The following is a 12,497-nucleotide window of genomic DNA, read 5'->3' as shown; positions in this document are numbered from 1 at the left end:
AGTGAGGTTATGTGTGATACTACAACAGAGCGCAAAACAATCCTACCACTTACGACGCAAGCTAGGCTTGCACTGAAGTGATTTGTTTCTGGGCCGCATGGCGGCACGGTTCCGCGCCAAGCGCCCCTGGCGTGGAACGGGCGCGGCACGGATCCGTGCCGCCCGCACTGAATGTGTTAATGACTTACAAATCAATTCCCAATATTGAAGAAAATATCAATAACATACTTTACATCGGCTCCAATACAATATCTCTTCCAACAGGATCTTATGAAATAGAAGACATTCATAAGTATATTAACAATAAATTGAAAGAAATAGATCCAACTACAACATTCAAGTTAAAAGCAAACAACAATATACTTAATAGTGAAATATGGTGTTCTAAGAAAATAGACGTTTCGAAACCTCACAATTTAGGTTCGTTACTTGGGTTTATAGATAAAGATATCAAGATATTGGATGCAAATAAATGGCACGTATCATCAAGTCAAGTGATCATTAACAAAGTTGATATCATACGAATCACTTGTAATATTGTAGGAGGTTCATATAGAGACGGATTCGAAGGACACGTATTACATGAATTTTATCCAGTGGTTGGACCTGGATTTAAAATTGTTGAAAGACCTGAATCAGTACAATATCTTCCAATTTACAAACAAAATAATTTATCAGAATTTAATATAAAACTAGAAGATCAGAACGGAGATTTAATTAATTTCAGAGGTGAAAACATTAATTTACGCGTTCACATTAGAGAGAAAGCAGGAAAATAACTATGGGCTTGGTGTTTAACTCAACCTCTGCATCTTCTAAAAAAAGTTAGTTAAAACCTTTCATACTACACCAAATTTCAGTATTCCTCTAACAGTGAAGCCGTTAACATTGAGGAACCGCATATTTCTTAACTCACTAGGAATATTTAAATCACCTTTATCATCATGAACGGGATACTGGATATTGGTGAAAATGTAAATTTTGATGATTCAGTAATTAATATTGAATGGCATTCTCACAATCCATACTCTTCGAATTCATTAAAGAATAGTGACGAAATTAGAATACCAGTTCACCAACAAGATGTATACACATTACCAAGTCGAAGTTTCCTTCTGATTGAGGGAAAAATTTTAAAGGCTGCAGACAATTCTGATGATATATAACTACAGAGTTGGTAAATAATGCTATGTCATTTTTGTTTGATGAAATACGATATGAACTGTGTGGTACAGAAATTGATAGAGTTAAAAATGTTGGTATTACGACTACAATGAAAAATATACTTACATCTCGCCCAAGTGATGTCAACTGGATGGAAAATGCTGGTTGGAAAATTACATCAGTAGAAAATTTAAGTGATAAAACTAACTTTTCTTTTTGTGTACCACTTAAATTGCTTCTTGGATTTGTAGAAGATTATAATCATATTTTATTCAATGTTAAACAGGAATTGGTACTTTTGAGGGCATCAAGTGATAAGAATGCTATCATTCAGAGTGGAGCTTCTTTACATGATTTTAAAATAAATTTGACAAAAGTTATTTGGAAAGTACCTTACGTACAAGTTGAAGACAATATAAAATTATCTCTTTTAAAAGTTGTAGATAAAGATCAACCCATTTCTATTCCTTTTAGAAGATGGCAATTAAACGAATATCCATCTTTACCAGCCTCGCAGTTTCAAACATGGACAGTTAAAACTAGTTCAGTTATGGAAAAGCCACGCTACGTCATACTAGGTTTTCAAACAAATCGTAAAGACAATGCTGCTAAAAATGCATCTCATTTTGATTTTTGTAGTTTGGAAAATGTTAAATTGTACCTCAACAGCAAATACTATCCTTATGATAACTTGAACAGCAACAAATCATTAATGTATGACTTGTATACAAGATTTCAATCTTCTTATTATTCAGGATGTGATGATCAACCTTGTCTCGATAAAAAAACATTTTTAGCTAAAACTCCTTTATTTGTTATAGACTGTTCTAAACAATTAGAAACACTAAAGACTGGATCACTTGATATACGTCTAGAAATTCAAACTTCTGCTGAAGTACCTGCTAATACAGCTGCATATTGTTTGATAATTCATGATGCTTTGGTTCAATATTTACCATTGTCTGGAATTGTAAAGAAAATTATGTAATTCAAAAATCAAAAATAATAAACAAAATGTTATTTAAAATTTTTTGTCTCTTTACTTTCCTTGGTACTCTTAAATTAGAATAGGAAAAAAAATAACAACACATAATTATTAGTATACAATCAGTTTTATTTACAATATTTACATAACAACAGGTGAATGTATATTGTTAACATCATTTTAGTTGGTAATGTCCATAAGCAATTGTATTGATGCCATCTTCACAAACACTCCTTTTGTCATCATCATAATTTAATGCCAATTTTTTTACTGATAATGTTTTGATATTATGTTTTTTTGATTGAAATAATGTTACATCACATCTTAAATTGACTTTATTATTCAAACAGTTCAGGAAATCATTAAAGTGAATTTTTTTATTTACAACTGATTTTGTTATACCTTTGGCTTCTTTCAATCTATGACCCTGACTTGTAAGATATTCATTATTCATAGTTGTATATGTGTACAATTTAGGTTTCAAACCTATAAATTCTAAAATAGGAATACTTACACATTCATCTTTGAATTTTCCTAGAGTTTTCTTGTTTGTCTCGTCATAACGTTTATGATCTTTAGGGTAGTCGGACAAATCAAGAAAGCACTTTAAGTTTGGGTTGAGGAAATCCTCATACACATCAGGAGTGAATATTTCATAAAAAAGGAATCTGTATCTAAATAAAGTACGTTGACAATCTTATTGGAATAAAAAGGTTTAAACTACATTATAGTGAAAATCGTACATATGCAATTTAGATAATTCAAGAACAGTAAAACCTATATAGATTGGTTTATTAAAATACAATTTATCCTTTACCATTTCAATGGCTGAAATATTCTCACCATAGACAATTCTGTTCTTGAACCCAGGTTTAGAAACAAGTTTTTCTACTTTTCTGGAATCAGTTACCAGTTCAAGATTAGTACGTTTTCTTATATTTTCAATTGTTTTTCCAAACATAGCATTGTTAAGAAGCTTATAAAATTCTTTCTCAAAGCTATTGTTTGCTTCTTTTCGTTTTTTAGTATTGAAATCTATATAAGGTTTCAACCAAGTGCTTTGATTAAATTTCAATACTCTACGGATTTTCTTTAGTTTTAATCCATGATTCAAAGCTTGCTTTAAAACTAAATAGTGACAAACATTTCTTTTTGTGTTGTAAAGTAGTTAGGAGTTTGATTTGTTTTGATCCTGGAGGACATTTGTTTTCTGACAAGAACGGTAAGTCATTGTGTTTGTCATGTAAACGATGAGGATATTTTACATCACACTCAATTATGTAACCAACATCCCCATTATCAGGTACAGACAAAACATCAAATGTCTTAATTTGTTTTTTGGTTAACCATTTAAAAGAATCTTTTGGTATAGGTTTTGACATTGCGTATCCATATAAGTTGTTTGCATCTATATACATATTAAAAATGAACTGTCTTTTCCAGGATCAAAGGCGTTACCCATGTAACTATTATTAGATTTTGCATAGCGTTTTACACACTGTGTAATACCACCTCTTATACCTTTCTCAATGAAAAGATATTGATTATAGTCTTCAATAAGTTCAAGTTTTACGTTTGTAAATTTTAACATAGCATCAAAAGTAAGACTAGGTAAGGTTAAGTAATGAGCAGGATCCAAATCGTAGTTTGATTGACATACTAATCTAAAGTTTTGAAATACATCACACAAAAGTAATACATCAGTTTTAAGGTAAAGGTCACTATATTCACCTAGTGTTTTACATTAAAAACTATTCCAAACCTTTTTAGCATGTTCATAATCTGATTCACTGATGTCATTTAGAGTCATAGTGTTATAGAAACATTCCTTGCTTGGCAACTGAGTTAAATCAAGTTTTTTCCAAGCATCTGTAAACTCATATGGATAAACACCCTTTCTAGTAACTAATGACAAGTCTTCGTTGTTAAAAAAAAAACATCTTTGTATGATTAAATTGGTCTAAGCTTAAATTTTGTACAAGCGAACTTAAACTACTTCCCATAAATCTAAAGCTATCAACAAATCTTAATTTAATTCCACTTTCTGTATGCTTAAGAAATGAAATGTATTTTTCTTTGCTATTCGGAATTACTTCAACTTTTCTTTCATCACAACCTAGATTTTTTATTATAAAATGACTATCGTAATTTGAACTTCCGTGAATTACTACAGGAAGAAACTTTTGATTTTGTCGCTTTAAGTTACAAGCATAACACAAAACTGATCTAAAACGTCCTGACAAATGACAGTGATCTTTACAAGGTTGGTTGAAAGTTTCAGTAAACTCCGAATTGCAGCATTCACAATGAGTGGTTGACTTAACTCTTTCTTTTTCTTCCTGAGTAAGAGGTAGCATTGATTTGTTTACATCTAATAAATCACCAATTAGGTTTGCCATGCTTACTATATATTCTACAAATTTAGCCGAGGCATTAGGTCCTCTATACAAATATGGTTCATTCGGTAAGCTATTTAATATTTCATCAGGTAGACTGTCTTTATCGTAACAAAATACACACAAAAGCTCATTGGCTCGTGAATAGATTTTACAGTTACATGTTGAGACAACTTTTCTTCAGCTAAAGGCTTTTTTAGAATAGATTCAAAATCGCAATAAGCTACAATAGGTACTGGGTATTTGTAATGAAAATTTGAAAAAGATAAAAACAACGGTTCGTCCGAATCATCACTGTCAACAGGCATAATAACTTTAATAGGTTTATGTGAAATACAATCTTTTATATGATTCTTTAACTGTGTTTTAGAATTAGATCCCTGAAAGTGTTAAAAATATCTCTTACAGAAAGAAGCTTGTGTTTCATGACTAGTTATCTGAGACCTAACTAATCTAGAAAAATTAGTTATATAACAGTAATGACTTATACCTATATTGTTTGTGAAGAGAAGCAGATCGAAATGTTCCTTAAGCTCCTTGTCACATACCTTCAATGGATAAACATCCTCACTTTCGTTGAAACTATAAACATTAACACTTACATTGGGATTATTCTTTTCAAATTTTTTTACTTGATTAAGTGGTGTGGGAACACTTATTCCTTCAAAATTGAATTTATTCTGTAAGTTGAGATATCGGTTATTTACACGTTCTCGGTGAGAACCTTTTACATATCGAGAAATGATGGCCCACTTAAAACACTGATACCCGTAGGGGGACGTCTTACTCTGACGTTTAAAGGTTGGCGACCTTTCGTACCCCGAGCTAGTGCCAGACACATCTCCAATCCTGGCACTTTTCCCTGTCCCATCCATAAATCCTACCTATTCCTAATTCCTCCCTTTTCGTGACTGGATCGTGCTATTGTTTGTGGGGAGTGCTTGAACTGCTACACTCTGAGAAGGTGTAGCAGAAGAGAGCTGATGTGAGCTTGCTCTTCCGAAGCAAACGGTAGTATGAATCCTGGTGCCAGCCACTTCGGTCCCTGGTCAGGAAGTGATTATTGGACAGAAATGTCGGAGATTTCTGTTGCCGTTGCGAGCCCGAGTCGTGCGTGAATTCCCGACTCGGTTAAACGAGATAACATCGGGCCCCGGGGAACTGGGGTAGGGTGCCCCGCCAAGCTTTGGCTGACAGGTTCCCGAGGGTATACCCGTTCCCGATGTCTCGGCCTGCACCTTTAATCACGATGCGCTGGTTCAAATATTGAATGGCTACATTAAACCCTTCTCAAGCAAATGATAGAGTTGTAGAAAGAGATTCTATGGATCTGGAAAAGAAGCGTGCTCTCTCTTCAGAATCTGAAGAGGAAACAAACAAACAGAGAAAAACTGCAGACAAGAAAATTAATATTCAAAATCTTCCCACCCCACTTTTTCTAGTATTCAAACACAAAGACGATACTCAGAACTTGGCAAAGGTGAGCCCCTTCCTTGTTAACAAGGCTCTAGTCGGAGTGGGCGGCTCGCCGTCGTCTGTTAGGAAGCTCCGTAATGGAAGCATCTTGGTAGAGGCTGCGAACGCTCCACAGGCTCAGAAATTTCTCTCTATGAGATCCTTTTACGACAAAGTAGAAGTCGTTGTCCATCCTCATGAGACATTAAACTTCTGCAAAGGAATTGTATTCTGTCGCGATATGTTATGTTGCTCAATTGAAGAGTTGAAAGAAGAACTGAAAGATTGTCTTGTGACTGATGTGGTGAGAATAATGAAGGTTGAACACGGTGTACCGACACCTACACCAGGTCACATTTTGACTTTTGCCCTTCCTCACCCACCAGCCACAATTAGAGCAGGATATCTTTCTCTACAAGTTCGCCCATACTTTAGAAATCCTCAGAGGTGTTATAAATGTCAACGTTTTGGGCATTCGAGCAAAACTTGCAATAACCCTGAAACATGTAGTCTTTGTGGAAAAAGTGGTCACAGTGACAAGGACTGTGCCGGTGGCGAAGAACAGTGCGTCAACTGCAAGGGCAAGCATCCTTCAAGCTCTCGCAGCTGTAAAGTATACATAGAAGAAAAGGAAGTGCTAAAAATAGTCACTAGCGAGAAATTATCTTTCGGCGATGCTCGTAAAGAATATAGGAAACGACTTGGGCAAACCCCGAAGAAGGACGTATCCTATTCTCAAGCTGCCTCTGTCCCTGTGCAACCGAAACCGTGTTCTTCCTGCTCAGCTCTGGAAGGCATGGTTAGAGAACTAACCCAACAGGTTGCTGCTTTGGTACAACAACTTAGTGCCAAGTCCTTCCCATATAGTGGAGGCACTGATATACCAGACCTTGCACCTTCTGTGTCTGTAAGACCGGCTATACCTAGTCAACCCAAGGGACGGAACACTTTAAACAAGCAACAGTCTACTGAAGGCCAGGTTGCTGCTCAATTTTTAAAAACCCCAAATGCTGGAAGTTCCAGCGTGACGGGAAAGAAAGATATATCTCCGGAAGTACGCCAAAAACTCGTTTCTGGGATAAATCAAAAAATTGCCTCTAAAGTGGTCGAACGGTCAAAGGGTGCCAACAGAACCCCTCCCTCATACCAGTCCTCCAAATCCAGCCTAATGGAGGAGGATTTGTTTGATGACGACCTTAGGCCACATTCAGAAATTGAAAAAACTACTGTAAATTTTAAACAAAATCAAGGAAAAACAAAAAACAAAATTACTTTTAAAACCTAATTTTATATGAATATTATACAATGGAATATTAACGGACTGCGAAGCCATCTGGAAGACCTGAATCTACTAGCATCACAAATAAAACCAAATATCATATGTATTCAGGAGACCAAGCTTCGCCGTGCATGCCAATTTTCCATCAGGGGATGGGATATCTTCCGCCATGACAACCATAATGACGGACATGCATGTGGAGGAGTTATGGTTCTCGCGAATCCTTCTCTGAATACAGTGGAGGTACCTTTGAACACACCTCTACAAGTAATATGCATAAAGATTGACATACCGTTTAAATTACATATCTGTTGTGTTTATGTCCCCCCGCCACCAGAATGTCTTCCAAGAGAAGATCTAGCGGACCTTATTAATCAATTGCCTCGTCCTTTCGTACTTGTGGGGGATTTCAACGCCCACCATCGTTTTTGGGGCTCTACTACTTGCTCTCCAAGGGGCAACATGGTTTCCAAGGTCCTTGACGATCTGAATCTTGTTTTATTAAACGATGGCTCGCCAACTTATCTTTGCCCGAGAACAGGTTCCTGGTCAGTATTAGACCTAACCGTGTGCACACCACAAATTGCTTACCGCTTCGACTGGTCAGTTTCCTCTGACCTTTACGGTAGCGACCATGCACCGGTCATAATTAAAGTTCTCGATAATCCAGGTAATGTGCCCCAAAGACCTAAATGGGTACTTGATAAGGCAGATTGGGGCAAATTTAAACAAGTTTTACAGGCACCAGATGTTTCAACATCAATAGACATAGACTCCGCCGTCAACAAGATAACTGTTGCCATTTCAAGTGCCGCTCTGGAAAGTATTCCAAAAACAAAAGGAATCACAAAAAGAAGAAACGTACCTTGGTGGACAGAAGAGTGTAGGATATCGCTTCGGGAGCGCAGGAAAGCCTTGCGGATATTTAATAGATCTCCGACCGAGGAAAACCTCGCACGATTTCGTCTTGCCAGAGCTAAAGCTCGTCTCATATTTAAAAGATGTCGACGAAATTCGTGGAAGGAATTTACTTCCTCGATTAACCGTACCACCCCTTTATCTCTGGTGTGGAGGAGACTAAAGGCAGTTTGCGGAAAACAGCCACCTCTGCCTATTCTTGGCTTAAGGGTAAACGACATCATATTAACCGAGCCGAAAGATGTGGCAAACGCTCTGGCCTCGTCTATTTCTAACGTATCGAGGACGACGTCCTACAGTCCTTTGTTCCAGCGATATAAAGTACAACATGAAGCACAGCCCATAAATGAAAATAACTATATAAGTCCCTTAAATTTATTGTTTTCCCTTGACGAACTAGAATCCGCTATTTCTCCCATTATAAACTCAGCTCCCGGTGCTGACGACATCCACTACGCCATGTTGAGAAACCTTACTGTAGAGGTTAAAGCGTGCCTCTTGTCCCTTTTCAATAGAATTTTTCAAGAACGCAGCTTTCCAAGTTCATGGCGCAACTCTCACGTTGTACCATTATACAAACCTGGCCAAGACAAGTTCTCCCCTGCTAGCTACAGGCCTATCTCGCTTACCAGTTGTCTTTGTAAGATACTGGAGCGGATGGTTAATCGTAGACTGGTATGGTTCCTAGAACACAATAATCTCCTGTCTCCACAGCAATGTGGGTTCCGTCAAGGCCGTTCAACTCTAGACCACCTAGTATGCCTGGAATCGTCAATCCTGAATGCTTTCCTTGAACGGAGGCAACTTGTTGCTGTATTTTTCGATATAACAAAAGCGTATGATACAGCTTGGCGTAGGGGAGTTATAAACACCCTTTCAAATTGGGGCGTCGGCGGTAATATATTATATTTTATCAAAGGTTTTATGGATGAACGTTCTTTTAATGTAAGACTAGGAACTCATTTGTCCGACATCAAAATTCTTGAGAACGGTATACCTCAAGGGAGTGTCCTTAGCTGTACTCTCTTCGCTGTGGCCATAAACAGCATCACTTCCTGCGTCAGAGCTCCTGTCAGATGCTCTCTATTCGTAGATGACTTTGCTGTGTTTGTCCCTGCCAGGAGGCTGGCTACTGCAGAGAGGTACCTCCAGCTCACCATCCACCGTCTTGAAGATTGGAGCAACCAAACCGGATTTTCTTTTTCTCCTTCAAAGACTAAATGTATAACTTTTTCTCGACTGAGGAACGTCACTGATCCAACTCTTAGGATAAATAGAATAATAATCCCAGCGAGTCGCTGTGTGAAATTCCTCGGGTTGTGGTTTGATTACAGACTGACGTGGGTTTCGCACATTAAAGAACTTAAAGCGAAATGCCTAAAGAGACTTAACGCGATGAGAGCTTTAAGCGGAACGAAGTGGGGTGCAGATAGAAAATGCATGCTTCAGTTTTACAAGGCATATATTCGATCTTGTATTGATTATGGATCCCAGGTTTATTCTTCTGCCAAGCCAACAGCCCTTAAAATGTTGGACTCAATCCATCACTCTGCCATCAGATTGGCTACTGGGGCTTTTCGTTCCAGCCCCGTTGTCAGTCTGTTAGCTGAGAGTGGTGAGCCATCCCTATCTTTGAGACGTGTTCAATTGGCTATGAACTATTTTTTAAATTTAAAATCAAGGCCAGAAAATCCGGCCTTCGAGGTAGTCCTAGACACATCGCTTGCTCCCTTGTACCACAATAAACCTAATGCCCCCGCACCTTTTGGCATTAGAATCCTGTTACATCTCGCAGAAGTGGACATGAGAGCGATTGATGTTGAAGTATGTCACGAGATGGATAGGCCACCATGGACAGTGAGAACTCCCAATGTAATACTGTCGTTATTACAGTTGGACAAGCAAGACGCATCACTGTTGTCCACAAGCGCCTGTAGAGAAATTTTGTCATCCTGTTCACCCTGCGATGTCATCTACACGGATGGCTCAAAGAGTGAGGCAGGAACGGGTTGTGCCTTTGTCACTTCCAATAGAGAGTACAAATTCTGCCTCACTCCTGAATCTTCAATATACACAGCAGAACTAACAGCCATATTGAAAGCGTTAAATATTGTATGTCCAAGAACAAATAGGGTGGTAGTGTGCTCGGACTCGTTAAGCGGTCTTCTGGCTATCAAGGACATGTACTCCAAACATGTCCTGGTTCGTAAGATCCGCTACGCTTTGAGCGAGATGATGTCGCGGGGTATCGCAATTACGTTACTATGGGTACCGGGACATACCGGAATACCTGGTAACGAGATCGCAGATAGGGCAGCAAAGGAGGCAATCTCTCTGACTCCATGTACTAGGCGATCAATCGCGTCCGATCTAAAGCCAATTGTAAAGTCACGACTACAACATCAGTGGAATATATCGTGGGATCAAGTGGCCAATAACAAACTTCGGCAGATTAAATACACAGTAAAGCCTTGGTCGACTGCTTACCGCACTAACCGCAGAGAGGAGGTAGTACTGTGTCGACTCCGTATCGGACACACTCGCTTCTCTCACGGTTTCCTAATGAGTCGTGGTGATCCACCGCAGTGTGCGGATTGTAATATGGCGTTAAACGTCAGCCACGTGTTGATAGACTGCCGCCTCTACGCCGGGCAGAGGAGAGCACATCGTTTGCCAGGCCGGTTAGATGAGTTGCTTGGTGACAAAGAAGATGTTTTAACAAAGCTCTTTAGTTTTCTGGAGAGCACCAAATTAATGTCCAGAATATGAGTGATATAGTACCTGATTAGTTTTAGTAAACATTTTAACCGCTAGTTTTAGGTAAGGGTGAGCCCTTTTACAGTTCACCCCTGAGTTGTTATTTAGTTTTAAGGCTTTTAACTAGCACCGCCTAGGTGCAATCTTTTAAATTTCGTTAGAAAATTTATGTGTTTTCATCAAGGGTAAACCCCTTTACAGTAAAAAAAAAATTAAAAAAAAAAAAATTTCTGTGAGGTGAGAGACACCACTATCTTAATATGTAGGTGTCACGTAAGGAGACGGGCACTTTTGTCCTTCTATTGATTTGTTATTTATTATTGGTGAGGGTGGGTCCCTTTACAACCTTCCTTCACTAACTTACCTAGTTTTAGCATTAGATTTTGTTATATTTATTATCGTTATTATTTATCTGACATATTTTAACTATCGGGCCCCTTTACAGCCCCTCGGTTAATTTTGTTATTTAGTTTTAGTCCTCCGTCCACTGTTGTTGTTTTTCTTATAGTCTTAATGTGATAATGTTATTTGACACAGCGATCCGCTATTTATTCCTTGTACTGATAACGTGACACCATATTTCAAAGTGTAGGTGTCCGTTAACCCTACGGGCATTGATAACCTGCGTGTTTTATGCCCTTATTAAAAAAATAAAAAAAAATAAAACACTGATTATCATGTACATTTTTTGGATTTATTACTGCTTTTTTATTTTCAATGATTTGAGGTAGTGGAATATACGTACTACCTCTGACAGGTCTGTACCTACTAAATCTTACAAGAATACCATCTATTTTATACAGTGTCCAACCACTTCCTTTGTCAAGATACTCGCTTTCTTCTTGAGAAATCTTTCTGTACATTCTTTTAACTATTGAATCAATTGAAGAGTCATACAAAATCTTTTTATTCTTAGTCTTAAAGGCTCTTGCCTGAGTTTCTTCACTAAGTGGTTTAATATACGTACATTCAAACACAAGATTAAATTTCACTGCACCATTAACACTTAACTGTTGATTTACCAATTCTATAAGTTTTACTTTATGTGATTCTAAAAACAAAGCAATGTCTTTTACCTCATCGCATCCGTTTTTGAGGTAATAAGTTTTCAAAATTCCTCTAAAAGCACTCTTAAGTTCTACAAAAACGTTACCACTGTGACAAGCTTCAAGACGTTGCTTTTTTCTGCTACTTTCACGGTGAAAATCAATTTCCATTGACTCATCTATTGAAGTGCTTGACAAAGGTCTTTTAGACATTTTTGTGATGAGGATATAAGCAGGCTAGGTTACTGAAGGTCACGAACAAATAAATCTGAAAGTGAGGAATATTTATTAAAAAAAAAAAGAAAATCAATACATAAAGTTACAACCTCGAACTTAATCTGCTTCTCTAAAACAAACTAAAAGGAGTGTTTTTGAATAGAACTAACTAAAATTGTGGTAAGTCATACAACCTCGAACTAAAATTCTTATTCTAATTATACTACATTATTTCTAAACCCAAATACACATGTCTAGTTTTCTGGAATCAGTTACCAAAT

General features: G+C 37.5%; 1 protein-coding gene across 1 annotated transcript; it reads right to left on the bottom strand.

Annotated features, from left to right (window-relative positions):
• Window positions 1–4,934: 4,934 nt before the first annotated feature.
• LOC124370696 lies at window positions 4,935–12,175 on the bottom strand. The gene is made up of 2 exons (XM_046828982.1): window positions 11,638–12,175; window positions 4,935–5,306 (listed from the first exon to the last, which is right to left on the bottom strand). The coding sequence occupies exons 1-2, from the start codon at window positions 12,169–12,171 to the stop codon at window positions 4,935–4,937; spliced, it is 906 nt and encodes a 301-aa protein (XP_046684938.1). The 5' UTR covers window positions 12,172–12,175.
• Between the last annotated feature and the right edge of the window lie 322 nt (window positions 12,176–12,497).

This window comes from Homalodisca vitripennis, unplaced genomic scaffold (genome assembly GCF_021130785.1).
Source record: "Homalodisca vitripennis isolate AUS2020 unplaced genomic scaffold, UT_GWSS_2.1 ScUCBcl_435;HRSCAF=2418, whole genome shotgun sequence".
Lineage (NCBI taxonomy): Eukaryota > Metazoa > Arthropoda > Insecta > Hemiptera > Cicadellidae > Homalodisca > Homalodisca vitripennis.
Note: the sequence above shows the minus strand (reverse complement) of the source record. Positions and strands in the feature narration are given on the sequence as shown.